The 15,360-nt window shown below is 44.5% G+C and overlaps 1 protein-coding gene across 1 annotated transcript in view; it reads left to right on the top strand.

Moving 5' to 3' along the window:
- Positions 1–15,360, top strand: part of CEP85 (centrosomal protein 85) — a 34,444-nt gene that overhangs the window by 12,798 nt on the left and 6,286 nt on the right. The window contains exons 4-11 of the mRNA XM_029231009.1: positions 4,117–4,808; positions 5,634–5,767; positions 6,180–6,297; positions 7,375–7,560; positions 11,749–11,901; positions 12,123–12,277; positions 13,416–13,530; positions 14,461–14,511. Coding sequence (XP_029086842.1) covers positions 4,117–4,808; positions 5,634–5,767; positions 6,180–6,297; positions 7,375–7,560; positions 11,749–11,901; positions 12,123–12,277; positions 13,416–13,530; positions 14,461–14,511 — 1,604 coding nt within the window. The remainder of the gene's footprint in view (positions 1–4,116; positions 4,809–5,633; positions 5,768–6,179; positions 6,298–7,374; positions 7,561–11,748; positions 11,902–12,122; positions 12,278–13,415; positions 13,531–14,460; positions 14,512–15,360) is intronic.

Below are 15,360 nucleotides of genomic sequence, written 5' to 3'. Positions count from 1 at the left end.
TGTGTTGTGTCTTCACTGCTGTGCAGGGACTTTCTCTAGAGAGCGGGGGCTACTCTTCACTTGGTGTGTGGGCTTCTCATTGCAGTGGCTTCTCTTGTTGCGGAGCATGGGCTCTAGGCACATGGGCTTCAGTAGTTGTGGCACGCCGGCTCAGTAGTTGTGGCTTGTGGGTTCTAGAGCACAGGCTCAGTAGTTGGGGTGCATGGGCTTAGTTGCTTTGCGGCATGTGGGATCTTCCCAGACCAGGGCTGGAACCTGTGTCCCCTGCGTTAGCAGGTGGATTCTTAACCACTGCACCACCAGGGAAGCCCATCTTTTTTTTTTGGCCGTGTGACACGGCTTGCAGGATCTTAGTTCCCCAACCAGGGATTGAACCTGGGCCCCTGGCAGTGAAAGTGCCTGGTCCTAACCACTGGACCGCCAGGGAATTCCTGGTAGTGTGTTCTTTTTAAATTGTAGTAGCCTTGACGTAGTGGCCAAAGCCATCGGTCTAGAAGTTTCTTTTAAAAGAGTGTAAGGTGTCTTTTCTGCCGTGTTTGATATATACCATGATCTTTATCTTAATCTTATTTCTTGCTCACTTTGTTCATGAATGTAGCTTGGTTTATTTGGAGTGCAGTTGACAAGAACGCCTATGACTGGTATAAAATATAGTTCGTTGGGTTTTTTTTTCTTTTTTTTAAAATTTTTTTATATTGGAATATATTTGATTTACTGTTAGTTTCAGGTGTACAGCAAAGTGATTCAGTTTTACATATATCTATTCTTTTTCAAATTCTTTCCCATTTAGGTTATTACAGAATATTGAGTAGGGTTCCCTGTGCTATATAGTAGGTTCTTATTATCTTTTTTTTTTTTTTTTTTTGTGGTACGCGGGCCTCTCACTGTTGTGGCCTCTCCCGTTGCGGAGCACAGGCTCCGGACGCGCAGGCTCAGCGGCCATGGCTTACGGGCCCAGCCGCTCCGTGGCATGTGGGATCTTCCCGGACCGGGACACGAACTCGCGTCCCCTGCATCGGCAGGCGGACTCTCAACCACTGTGCCACCAGGGAAGCCCATTAATTATCTATAGTAGTGTGTATATGTTAATGCCAAACTCCTAATTTCCCTTCCCCATCACACCTTTCCCTTTTGGTAACCATAAGTTTGTTTTCTAAGTCTGTGAGTCTGTTTTCTGTTTCGTAAATAAGTTCACTTGTAACATTTTTTTAGATTCCACATATAAGTGATATCACGTGATATTTGTCTTTCTCTGTCTGACTTACTTCGCTTAGTATTATATATAATCTCTAGGTCCATCCATGTTGCTGCAAATGGCATTATTGCATTCTTTTTATGGATGAGTAATAATCCATTGTGTATAGGTACCACATCTTCTTTATCCATTCATTTGTCAATGGACATTTAGGGGTTTATTTTTTTTCTGGCTTCACTGTGCAGCTTGTGGGATCTTAGTTCCCTGACCAGGGATTGAACCCAGTCCACGGTAGTGAAAGTGCAAAGTCCTAGCCACTAGACCACCAGGGAATTCCCCATTTAGGCTTTTGATTCTACCCTTCTCTAAGGTGTTTTACCTTGAAGATTCTCAAGGGACAGGATAGAGGTGGGTACTGGAGAGCTCAGAAAGCTTTCAGTTTTTTGATAAAGACTGAAATTGTCACTGGCTTAATTCAGACTACCATACTTCATAAACCAGTAAGTGATGTAGGCAGAAGTGATCAAAATTTAGCAATAGCTAAGTCTACCCCTTACCAAGAAAGGGAGGTTGCTAGAAAGAACAAATTTCTTTTGGCGGGGATGGGGGTTGAGGGGCAGGGAGTGTGTTTGAGGAAAGGAGAGATTTAGAAATATATCCTTGAATTGGCAAAAACCCAGTGATTTGGGGAATTGTAAACTTCTCATAAAAATTATGTATCCCATACACTAAATTTGGAAAGCCTTTGAAAATCGTAGATGATAGTGACCCTTTTGAAAATGTGTTGCCATTTCGTTTCAGAATGCTCTAAAACACAAACCAGACTTAGCAAGTGTGATGTAACTTGACATTTTATAGCACTTTCTGAGGATTACAGTTTCCTTAATATAAATAGATAAACCCAGTAGATAAGTGACAAATGCTGCCAAAGGCCTCACTTCATCATCCGTAGGTGGACCACACTCACCAGAAAATTAGAAAAACTATATTCTCTTGGGTAGCTGGTACCTTTCTTCTTGGCTTTGTTTTTGCCATTACTGCTAGGCATTATGGGCTCAAAACAATTTGGTGAGTCTTTAGAGAGAGTGGTGCTGTGGATGGAGAATGGAAGGAGGTGTTGCTGAGTTCAGCATAGTAGCAGCCCTCACAACCACAGTCTTACTGTCCTCTGTTCCATAATTATATTTTGGGAGTGGGGACACTTGGTGAGAGTGGATATTATGGTGCCATTATGGAAGATTTCAAATAGAGACCTTACTAGTCTTAGAAGTCTTCATCACCACCAGTCTACCTTAACCCTGTCGACTAGTTCTGTATTTAAGTTTTGGGACATCAAAAACTGTGTCCTTTGACTCTGAAATGTCCTTTCTTGGTCCTGAGAAACTGATGCATGTCATCAAAAATTACTGGTTGTTTTGTTTCTTGTTTGTTCTTAGTATGGCATTTTATATATCCCACGATCATCTGAGTAGAGGAAATTAGAGACTATGCATATATTATAAGGGATAATTTGGCTTGCCTGTCTATTTTTTTTTTTTTTTTTTTTTTTTTGCGGTACGCGGGCCTCTCCTGTCGCGGAGCACAGGCTCCGGATGCGCAGGCTCAGCAGCCATGGCTCACGGGCCCACCCGCTCCGCGGCGTGTGGGATCCTCCCGGACCGGGGCACGAACCTGTGTCCCCTGCATCGGCAGGCAGACTCTCAGCCACTGCGCCACCAGGGAAGCTCTTGCCTGTGTTTTTAAAGAGCTGCTTACAAACCCATATGAGAAGATGATAGGTGATCTATACTCATATAATTCTGGAAAAGGTTAGTGTCTGTCCTCATTAGCTGAGTGTGTTCTGTGTTGGTTGATGGAAAATGAAAAGAAACAAATCGGAGGTCTACTCTTCTCCGTGGTAGACATGCTTAGTTTGGAAAAGAATACTAGACATAGCTGAAAAAGGAAGACGTTTATATTCCTTGTCCCCCTCACTCAGTTTTCTGCCTGCTGAAGGTAACGTGTGTGTTTCCTCATATTCCTATATTGTTCTTCACTTGCAGCCCACTGTCCTGTGTTAATTCTGTGACCTTGTAGTCCTCTTCAGAGTAGCACTTGAAAGTTGGAAATATGTAGAAATGTGAACCTTCTACAGCAGGGCCAATCAGCGAGTTGTTTCCCAAGACTAGGCAGGAGCTAAAGGAAACATAAGTCCAGTCTGAAGGAAAGTGAAAAATCACAGTTGTATACAAACAAGTGGGTAAATAAAAGGCAAAATATAAAAAAGAGGATTTCACTGTTTACCACTTGAGAGTGCTCACTGTGCTAGAATGAAACCTGAGAGTTACTAAGAATAACTTCACATATCCTGGCAGTCAGGTCTGGTGTGTGGGAGAGAGAACAGAATCCTGATTCAGATGCTGTGCTCCCTGCCCTAGATACAAAGCAGCACTATCCAGTTCGCCTTATTTTTCGGATAGTTTAGATTCATTGCTCACCTTCACAGGGGAGCTTTTGGAGATCACAGAGGATTCTGGCAGCCCTTGGAAAAGACATTTTTATTAGATTGGATTATAGCTTAGAGTTACCCAGCTCTTAGAAGAGTAGAATCTAATCCATTTCCCTTAAGTAAGTGATTTTTTTTTTTAAGTTCCATTTTCAGCTTTGTTGACTGGCAGGATTTTTTATTCAAATACAAAGGACAGAGTATAAGTTAAAAGTGAAGCCAGTGTTGCCTTTTGTTGGTTTGCCTTGTGAATGGCATTTGAGGTCCTAGAACACACATCTCCTGTTTAGGCTGCTGTGTTTTTTGCCTGATACTTGTGATGACAGTGCCCTTTCTGCGTGGTCTTAGGACAAGCAGAGAATGTCTGGCATAGCAGCCAAAGTCAAGAAAGCTTGCTGCCTCTATTTTGACTTACAGAAGACTGTTCTCTCCGCAGATTTTTGCAGCTCAAGTAGCAGTCCTTCTTTCCAGCCCATCAAAAGCCACGTAACCATTCCAACAGCCCATGTGATGCCTTCTACTTTGGGGACCTCTCCTGCCAAGCCAAATTCTCCTGCCGGACCCTCTTCTTCCAAACTTCCTTTGTCAGGGTTGACTGAAAGTGTGGGGATGACAAGAAATGGAGACCTCGGTGCAATGAAACGTTCTCCAGGCCTATCTAGAGATTTCATGTATCTTTGTGGTGCTGCTGGAGAGAATGGAGTTGAGCAGTCCTGGTTTCCAGCAGTGGGCCATGAAAGAGAAGAAGAGGCAAGGAAGTTTGATATTCCAAATATGGAGTCTACCCTCAATCAGTCGGCAGTGATGGAGACGCTTTATTCAGATCCCCACTACCGAGCCTCCTTCCACAACCCAAGAACCGACACAAACAAGGAGTTATACAGAGTGTTGCCTGAGACCAAGAAGGCACCAGGCAGTGGGGCGGTATGTGAGCAGAATGGACCACACCCTAGTGGCAGCGGGGTTCTTCCTTTGGGACTCCAGCCTGCTCCTGGGCTCGCCAAGCCTCTACCTTCTCAGGTGTGGCAACTGAATCCTGACCCTTGGCATCCCCGTGAGCGATCTTGTGAGCTCAGCACTTGTCAGCAGCAGCTGGATTTGATCCGTTTACAGATGGAACAAATGCAGGTAGAGACCCTTCTTCCCTTGGATTTTGCAGTTTCTGTGCTGATCATAGAACTGTATAGGTTTTGTCCTATAAGTTTTGACTCCAAAGAAAGCATTTGTAAAAAGGAGGAAAGATGTTTGTAGTTAGGAAATGAAGTCTTGTGAATGTCATCAAATCTGTTGGTGGTCTAATTAAACACCAGATAGTTTCTCCAAAGCAGAGGGTTATAAAGGGAAACCCAGAGTTAGGACACCAACACTGACTGTGTGTGTATGTATTTATGTACCAGTCACTAGGCTAGGTACTTTAACATACAGAATCTTATTTAATCCTTATAGCACTCTGATGAGGTAAATGTAGAGATTTACCAGTTTCTTAGAATAAGTAATCTGTCCAGGGTCACAGAGCTGGTGAGTGGCAGAGTTCTAGGGTTCAAAAACTATCTTTGAATCCCAGGTTCTTTCCACTATAACACTTTTGGGTTTAAAAAAAAAAAAAAAGTCCTTGTGCTGCTTAAGAATGGGAAGAAAGGAAGCAGGATACATTCTCCTTTCCTGGTTGGTGAGGACATCTTAGCTCCTGTTTAGCTTCTGTTGCCAGATAATGAAAGACAACTGACCTTTTCTTAGAAACTGGAGCCTTTCTGAGCAGGGAGTGTCCAGCTGGCAGAAGTCTCCCTAGCAGGTTCTTTCCAGTCATACATCAGAGCTAAAATTATTTCATAAACAGTGGGCCTTCTCAGACTGAGCCAAAGTAAGCCTTGACTGCAGACCCAGCTGTAGCTCAGGTGTTTTCAGGTGCCTATAGGTCAAGATTAAGCTGCTCTGGGCCTGCTTGTCTTTCAGCTTCAGAATGGAGCCATCTGCCACCATCCTGCTGCTTTTTCTCCTTCATTGCCCACATTAGACCCAGCACAGTGGATCAGCATCTTGAACAGTAATGAAAACCTTCTGAAGGAAAAGGAGCTCCTTATTGACAAGTAAGGGGGCAAGGGGTGTCATAGGGCTAGCCTCTGCTGTCCCAGCCCCCACTAAGGAGGTCTTCCCAAGGGCAGTGCATCTTCCTCTGTTTAGGACCCTGCCTTGCCTCATGGTAGAGCTAGGTCAGTAAGCAGCCTAGTCCAGTATGTGAGTAATGTGATAGGCCAGTTGCATATCTCTGCAGGGGCTGTGGGGAGTGCCTAAAGGAGGCAGCTGACTCTTCGCAGCTGATCTTTCTTCATTTCCCCTGTCAGTTTTCTCATTTGCTCTTCCTCCTTCAGGAAACAGCACTGACCAGAATCCAAGGTCTTTGCTTACAAAGTGTGGTTTGTACCTAAGGAAAGTGGGGGCTCATATTGCAAGTGGATTTGTGTCAGGACCCTGGACCTCATTCTATTCCGGCTTTTGCAGGCAGAGGAAACATATCTCTCAGCTGGAGCAGAAAGTGCGAGAGAGCGAACTACAAGTCCACAGTGCTCTTTTGGGCCGCCCTGCCCCCTTTGGGGATGTCTGCTTGCTGAGGCTGCAGGTAAGCCTTGGCAGCCAGGATGGCATTCTGCTTGTCATAACCCAGTATCTTCCCTGTGCTTGGCACTGTTAGGCATCCAGGAGATAGAAAATGAACCAAGTGATATAAGGTGTCCCTGCCCTCAAAGAGTAAACATCTTAATTATAAAGCATCTCCTGTTCTGCCCTTGTGGGGGCAGAAAAGGCTTGAGGGTAGATCAAGTGGAAGTCCAGGTGCCTTGGTATCAGGACATACTTGGGAGAAAAGGAAGGCAGAGCAAGGTACGTAGTAAGACCCTAGAACTGAGTGATGCTTTGAGAAGTCTTAATATACCAGCCCTGGCCAAATGGAGGGGGAAGCAGAGGTAATGCAGGATTTAGAGCCATTCCCACTTTTATTCTTCCATGTCTAGGAGCAACTGAAGGAAACCATGCTGTCACTTAGGTCAGTAGCCCTAAAAGAAGTTGGCCAAGCTTCTTCTGTAATTTGGGCTTTTGAGTGATGTCTGTTAGACAGATTATAGTACTATACTGGCTTTGCCACCTAGTGGTCCTGTTAAGATAGTGTTCCATCTTGTAGAATCAGAATGTTAGTGTGAGAAGGGCCGTTAGATAAAATCTAGTTCGGTCCTCTAATTTACTGATGAGAAAATTGAGGCCCGAGAAGGAGGAAGAATTTGCCTGAAGTCATACAGAGAATGAGTGGAGGAGAACCAGGCCTTGAGCCAAGGTCTTCTGATACAGTGTCCTGTATTCCTTTGTTATACTACAACTCATCAAGTATTGCTTTAAGCCAGTGGTTCTGAAATTTGAGTATGCATCTGAATCACCTGGAGGGCTTGTTAAAACACAGATTATTGAGACCCATCCCCAGAGTTTCTGATTCACTGGGCCTGGGAGTTGGGCTTAAGAATTTGCATTTCTAACAAATTCCCAGGTGATGCTGAAGCTGTTAGTTCTAGGACCACACTTTGAGAAGCACTGCTTAAAGAAATTCTTAGAGAAAGGTGATATTTGACCACAAAGTATACTAGGTATAAGTAACGTGTATGGGACTGTCAGGGTAATGAACAGTTATATATTGAGAATCTCTCTGCAGGAATTGCAGCGAGAGAACACTTTCTTACGTGCACAGTTTGCACAGAAGACAGAAGCCTTGAGCAAAGAAAAGATGGAGCTTGAAAAGAAACTCTCTGCTTCAGAAGTTGAAGTCCAGCTCATCAGAGAGTCACTCAAAGTGGCATTGCAGAAGCATTCAGAGGAGGGGAAGAAACAGGAAGAAAGGGTGAGCTAAGGAGCTTATAGCTTTCTAATTCACAAAGGAGTTGGCAGTCAGCCCTCTCCTGCCAGACCCTAAGCTGTTTCTGGCCCCTATTCTTGGAACCTGGAGGAGCCAATTGGGTGAAACCCCCTACATTGACTTCTTATGCAGGATTGGTCTGTTAGAAATGGAACCCCTCCTTTCTGCTTCATCTGCACAAAACTACCACAGAGAGGGAAAGCCATATAATCCCTCACTGTCCCAGGTTGTGATGGGCTACCAGCTGGCCTGGGTGGAAAATCAGCCTGGGCAGTCATACGAGATTGTGCTGTGGCAAGATGTACCTGTGGTACATCATTCAGCCTGGTTTCTCCTCACTCTACCTAAAGAGTAGGTGAAGAATCCCATATATGCAGATATTTTGGGAGTTTTAACATTTTTGCCAGTGCTCTTAGAATTGCTTAGGGTGAGATTGGTTATCATAGAAGGAGCTAAATCTTTTGGTTCTGTTCACAGGTTGCACTAACGCAGACGTTCTTGGGGGACCAGTTTAATAATGTTTAGTTCTGGACCACTTGCATCAAAGTCAGCTAAAGCAGTGTTTCTTAAACTTTAATGTGCTTAAGAATCATTTGGAGATCATGATAAAAATACAGATACAGATTCAGTAGTTGTGGGAGGGAAGGGGGCCCTGAGATCCTGCATTTCTAATAAGCTCCCAGGTGATGTTGGTGCCATTGGTACAGCATAGACTTAGAGGCTTGTTAAAAAAGAAACTTTTAATCAAAATAATACATGTATCTAAGTTAAATAACCAACATGTTATCAAATATCAAGATATTTATAGTAAAAATTAGTGGTTCTGTGCCCAGCCCCACTCCACAGAATTATCTGTCCTCAACTCTTTTCTTTCTTTCTCCTGATACATACCTCTGTATTTCTGAATAGTATTTTTTTTTTTTTTTTTTTTTTTTGCGGTACGCGGGCCTCTCACTGTTGTGGCCTCTCCCGTTGCGGCACGCAGGCTCAGCGGCCATGGCTTACAGGCCCAGCCGCTCTGCGGCATGTGGGATCTTCTCGGACTGGGGCACGAACCCGTGTCCCCTGCATCGGCAGGAGGACTCTCAACCACTGTGCCACCAGGGAAGCCCTGAATAGTATTCTTTTATTGAATTTTTTGCTGTTTTTGTTTCATGAATGCAATATCTTTTCTCTGATGATATTGATTATACCTTTTGGGATATCTGCATCTGCTCATAGTGTTGTTTCTTGTTTCCTTCAGGTCTTTTTATTTTGGTGTCTTTCATGTTAGAGGCTTGGTGATCCTTGAATGAAAGAGTGCTCATATTTAAGAATGTAGTATTTTAGGGACTTCCCTGGCGGTCCAGTGCTTAAGACTCCATGCTTCCACTACAGGGGGTACAGGTTCAATCTCTGATTGGGGAACTAAGATCTCACATGCCGTGCGCTGCAGCCAGAAAAGAAAAAAACAAAAAAAACCCCACAACGTATCAGTAGTATTTTAAAGCTGCGTGGAAGCTCTGGGTTCATGGTAGTTGCCCGGTGGGCTTCCCTGTGGGATGATCAGACTTAGTCTGCCCTTTGCACTTGGGAACCCTCAAATATCAGTATCTAAATGTCTCATCTCACTCTGTCTAGGAAAGAATCTTCAGCCTGCTGCCTGGTGGGGAGACTGGGGACAGGAATGATTTTGGCCTTTGGGTTCTCAACACTGAGAAGGAGATTAGGTTTAAAGTCCCACAGTTCTATACATAGATTTTTACTTATACTTATTTTCAACACAGTGCTTCACACACTCTCTGTCTCTCTCTCTCTCTCTCTGCTGTGACTGATATCCCTGAGCTTGACTCTCTCAGTTGCTTTCTCCGGAAAATAAATCTCCAGTCTCCTTTTGGGGAAACCTAGGGTGAGAATGGTATCCAGCTAACCTGAATATAGACTTCTAGTGAATCCCCCTATTTTTCAGGTCTATGGCTGATACATACCTCCCTCAGGTATCTGGTGCTTCAAGTACAGGGGTTCTTGCTGGTTGTGAAGGGCACATTGTTTTCCAAGTTGTCTGTAACTCCTACTGCAGATTATAACTCCTTTGCTCCAAGTCATTTATCCCCCCATTTACTTTTATCTTCTGAAAACATGTTGAAATATCTTGTATACTTTTGTCTCCTCTTTTGACTTTTAAAAATCAGTACTTTATTTTTCTCCTGTTGTTTAGATGTTTTGGAAGAGAGAAAAGATAAACACCTCTGGCCAGTCTACCATTTTTTTAATTCACAGTTGGTTATCAGCATTTTTAATAAGCTTCTCAGGTGATTCTGATGCATATTAAAATGTGAGAATCTGGAGAATCACATGGAGCTTAAAGATTGTACCTGGGGTAAAGGTTTTGACTGATTTTCAGGGATCCCTCTTAGTACTGTGTTATCTTTGGATTAAATTAGGCCTGTGCCTCTTTGGCATCAGTAGATCTGCCTTACCTTTTCTCTGCTTTCTCTTACTTCCTCCAGCTTCCTTTTTCATGAGCCAAAGAAAAAGCCATAATAGTGAAGAAAAAGTTTCCATTCAACAAATCTTTTTTTTTTTAATTTATTAATTTTTGGCTGTGTTGGGTCTTCGTTGCTGCGTGTGGGCTTTCTCTAGTTGCGGTGAAAGGGGGGCTACTCTTCGTTGCAGTACACGGGCTTCTCATTGCAGTGGCTTTTTTTGTTGCAGAGCATGGGCTCTAGGCGTGTGGGCTTCAGTAGTTGTGGCACGCGGGCTCAGTAGTTGTGGCACATGGGCGTAGTTGCTCCACGGCATGTGAGATCTTCCCAGACCAGGGCTCGAACCCGTGTCCCCTGCATTGGCAGGCGGATTCTTAACTACTGCGCCACGAGGGAAGCCCCATTCAACAAATCTTAATTGATTGCCTGCTCAGTGCCAAGCATTGTGCTGTGTGTTGGGGATATGATAGTAAGCAAAATGGACACAGCCCCTCCTCTCAAGGAGTTTAGAGTCTCATTAGCCCTTCCAGATGATTGCTTAGCTTTATATCCTATGTGGTGCTTAGGGAATAATGCATTACCTATCTCAACAGAACAGAACAGACCGGCTGTATGTCTACTGTATATACAGTTATATTTACTTTTGCAGTTCAGTTCTGATGCAGACCACTTAGAGTTAGCATCAGATTCCACAGGTTTAAGGGCATGGTCCCCCAAAAGACTATGCTTATTTGTTACTTCTGATGCCAGCTGCAAGTTTTGGGTTCCCTAGACTGCCTATATACTTCTGACCAACTGGCTATAAATCCAGGGGTTCCCATGACCCCTTCAGGTTCAGTAATTCACCAGAGCAACTCAGAACTCAGGATTACTTAGAATTACAGTTTTGTTATAAAAATACAAATCAGGACAAGCCAAATAAAGAGACAAATAGGATGAGGTCTGGGAAAGTCCTCAAAGCAGGGCTTCTATACCTTTTCTCCCTCGGAATCAGAGCATGTCATCCTCCTAGCACATCCATGTGTTCACCAGCCAGGAAGCTCCACTGAGCTTCGGTGTCCAGAATTTTTAATTGGGGTTTTATTATGTAGGCATGATTGAACTCAATCTCCTGTCCTTGTCCCCTCTTCACAGGGAGTTGGGCTCAACTCCATCGGTCTTTATAGTGACCAGTCTGCATTCTGGGTCATCTCATTAGCATAAATGCATTTATGGTGGGCTCTGGTCCACTAAGAAAAACAAAGATACTCCTTTTCTATTATTTGGGATATTCTAAGAGTTTAGAAGTTACCTCCCAGGAAGCTGGACAAAGACCAGACAAATTTTTTTTGGCTGCACTGTGCAGCATGTGGAATTTTTCCAACCAGGGATCCAGGGATTGAACCCAAGCCCCCTGCAGTGGAAGTACAGAGTCTTAACCACTGGCCTGTCAGGGAAGTCCCAGATTCCTTATTATACGGTAGAGCTACCAATTTTTGAAAACTGCCAAAGGAGCCCCCCTTCCTTGCCCTTGATTAGAAAGCTCTTGTGTGTTAACTCTGCATTTTATGCCCTAATCTCAAGTGGCAAAATTTTATCAGCTTCCTGCATTCATTGTAGTGGAAAACATTTATAGCCCTAAGGGCAAAGACATCACTTCAAAAAAAGTTGATGTTTAGGGTTGTAGAGGAGTCAATGGAGACAGATTCTCGACATTTCTTCCCAATAGGTCAAGGGTCGTGATAAACATATCAATAATTTGAAAAAGAAATGTCAGAAGGAATCAGAGCAGAACCGGGAGAAGCAGCAGCGTATTGAGACCTTGGAACGCTACCTGGCTGACCTGCCTACCTTGGAAGACCATCAGAAGCAGAGCCAGCAGGTAGCAGCAATGTCTGGGCATACCTGGGGCAAGAAGGGAGTGGCCAAGCAGGGGGGCTTTCTCAGCTTCTGCTGCATGCAGTTACCTTGTGGCTTCCTGAAAGGAAGATCCCAAAGGAGTCATGTCCACACTCATATCACAACTGAACTGCAAATTTTTTGAGATACCCAGACAGAGTCTTCCTTGGCCTGTTGACCTAAGCATGGAATCCTGTCTTTCAGCTTAAGGATTCTGAGTTGAAGAGCACAGAGCTGCAGGAGAGAGTGACTGAGCTGGAGAGTTTGCTGGAGGAGACCCAGGCAGCCTGCAGAGAGAAGGAGGTTCAACTGGAAAGCCTGAGACAGAGGGAAGCAGAATTCTCCTCCACTATACATAGGTAAATACCTCTGTGGGGTTGAGGAAAGGAGTGGAGAGCTATGTTCTGGTCCTGGCTACCCCACTCATTACCTGTGTGACTTTGGGCAAATCACTTCACTTCTCTGAGCTTCATTTTCTTTGGATTGTAAGTAATAGGAAAGCTGTTTATGGACAAGGACTATGTCTTTGAGATGGAATGTGGGGGGTATAGTGGTGCAGTGGGGTGGGATTTGTCACTGTATCCTTTGGAAGGCTCCAATCCAGTACCTGGCATAATACTACTAGATAATAATCCTTGAATATGTATGTGTTGAATGAACGGGAGCACTTCATAAACTGGAAAATGAGTATCTCTATATTTGCAAAAGTAGATCCTGGTGCTGAGGACTGGAGGTTATCCACATTTTGAATCTTGCAAGGTAAAGCCTACCAGGAGCATCTGTTTCTTCTCCTTAGCCCTAGGGATTGCTCTCGATTGCCACAGCAGGTTCTGAGAACAAAACAGGATGCCATAATGTACTCTCAGGGTGTCTTGGGAGCCTCCTCCATGTTAATAGAAGTTTCTGAAAATGTAGTGGCTGTGTCTCAGCAGCCTCTTGGACCAAATCCAGCTGCTAATGGGATGGATTGGATTTCTCATCCCATATTCAACCACAGTGACCCTGTTGTTTATTTCAGCAGATGGGCCATGATGAAAGTGATTGTGGGGATCCATGGGAGGAGACCACTGGTTGGAGTCAGAAGCGAGGTTAGGGGACATAGCTGGGTCTGCCCCAGACTGTATGTGCAAAGAAAAAAGATTTTTTTGGTATTTTCTAAAATTTCTGCATTGTATACGTGTGACTTTTATAATTTAAATACATGTGATGAATGTTTACTTCTAAATATCAAAACAAAGAATAAAAAAACCTTGGGCAGGTAGAGAATTGGTAGCACATTGTATAGATGCTGACCTCTAGGGAATGGAACTAGCATAGATTGAGCAAGCAGCTTCTGTGTGGCACTCCCTACGTTATACAGACCTAAGACATTATCCCCACCTATGGCTTGGAAGGGTGTAAATGTCTTGCCCCAAAACATACAGTAAATAGCGGAATCAGGAACCAAAGCCACATCCCTCTAACTTCAGAGTTCTTTAAGAGGCCACTGTTTTTCAGCCTGCAAGATAAGCAGTGTGTGGAGGCGGCCAGTGGAGAAGATACAGCTCAATGGGGAGAAGGTCCCCAAGTGGAAATGGAGTCCTGGCAGAAGGAATGTGATTCCCTTCGAAAGGTGACTGAGGGTGTCCAGGCTGTAACGGGGTAGGCTTAGGAAAGAAAAGATTGGGTATTGGTAGGGAACCATGAATTTCTGACCCTGAACCCTCTAGGATCTGCTGCCCAGAGTTTTTCTCTCTTTCTGAGAAGTCATCCCTGCATAATAAATTTACATTTTAGATATTCATCCTTATGACTGGCAAGCAACGTTAGGGAAGGACATGCCTCTGAACATCCAAATTTATATGCTCCAAAATAGTACACTGAAGCTTGGTGCACTTCATTCATGGCTCAGGCCCTATTCAGAACCTCTTGCATTGGGCAAAGTTCTACCCAGTGAGGGGGCTCTAATTCAGCAGAGAAGAAGGAGCTCGGGGCCTAGCAGTGAGACTGGTTGAAGGTCAGCAAAAAAGAAGACCCAGAAATGGTTCAGAGAGTACCTGAGGTCTCAAAGGACAGGAAACTAGGCCTGTTTAGGTTCTCTCCTCGAACAGTCAGTGTGACCAAAGCTATAAGTAATGATAACTGTCATAGCCCTGGATAGGACAAGCTTCATTAAACTGAATTTTCAGTCATGTCCTTTACCAAAGAACCAGAATATACACTGGCTGTATATGAAGTTGATTCTACTGGCCTACAATCATCAGGGTGAGGGTGTCTCTCTCCACCTGACTTCCCCATGGTGGTCATAGGTCCACACTACATTCCTCTTTGTTTAAGTCTCTTTGTGACTAGAGCACAGGAGTGTGAAGCTAGTTAGCCAGGATAGGGAGTCTGGGTTATTTTTCTGTAGGTAGAGCTAACTTGTCTTCACTCTGTTCTCACTGTTGACTGGCTGTAGCCAGTTGGACTAAGAGCCAGACCACAGATCCTAGTACAGCCTCTTGCCCTCTGACCTCCCTATCAGCATGTGCTTACAGCCTTCCTCGATAACTCTGCCTTTCAGATTGTGGAGAAGCAACAGCAGAAGATTGATCAGTTGCGTTCACAAGTACAGGTGAGCTGGAGTCCTTGGGACATGGTGGGCGGGACTTAATGATGGAATTTCTAGAATTCAACCAACACTATTCTCTGCCATGCAATTTACTCGGTGTTAGGAGCACAAGAATGAGACCCAGTCAGTGCTTTTAGCCTACATTCTTGTTGGGAAGGGATTTAGCACAGTACTGTTAGAGCATCCATATTATCCTGGGGGAGCATAGAAGAGTCAGTGGAAGTAGGGAGGTCAAGGAAGGGTTTCTGGAGATCATGAGCCTTCTTTTTTTTTTTTAATTAAGTAATTAATTTTTGGTTGCATTGGGTCTTCGTTGCTGCACACGGGCTTTCTCTACTTGGGGCAAGCGGGGGCTACTCTTCGTTGCAGTGTGCAGGCTTCTCATTGCAGTGACTTCTCTTGTTGCAGAGCACAGGCTCTAGGCACGCGGGCTTCAGTAGTTGCAGCACACGGGCTTAGTAATTGTGGCACGTGGGCACAGTCGTTGTGGCTCGCGGGCTCTGGAGCGCAGGCTCAGTAGTTGTGGCGCACGGACTTAGTTGCTCAGCGGCATGTGGGATCTTCCCGGCCCATGGCTTGAACCCATGTCCCCTGCATTGGCAGGTGGATTCTTAACCACTGCGCCACCAGGGAAGCCCTCGTGAGCCTTCTTGAAGGAGGAGGAAGGGTTAGCCAGTCGATGAGGAGGCACAGGATAGGATGGTATTTCCTGATAGAAGGAACAGCATGGGTAGGAACATGAAGGCATGAAACAGCAGGGTTTGCACATGGAGCTGCAAGCAGTTTGGTATTGTTGAAGTAAGGCGGTAAATGGAGAACTGGGCTATGGGAGGGCTGGGACTGTTCAACTCA

This window comes from Monodon monoceros, unplaced genomic scaffold (genome assembly GCF_005190385.1).
Source record: "Monodon monoceros isolate NGI ecotype Baffin Bay Population unplaced genomic scaffold, NGI_Narwhal_1 Super_Scaffold_18, whole genome shotgun sequence".
Taxonomy (NCBI): domain Eukaryota; kingdom Metazoa; phylum Chordata; class Mammalia; order Artiodactyla; family Monodontidae; genus Monodon; species Monodon monoceros.
Note: the sequence above shows the minus strand (reverse complement) of the source record. Positions and strands in the feature narration are given on the sequence as shown.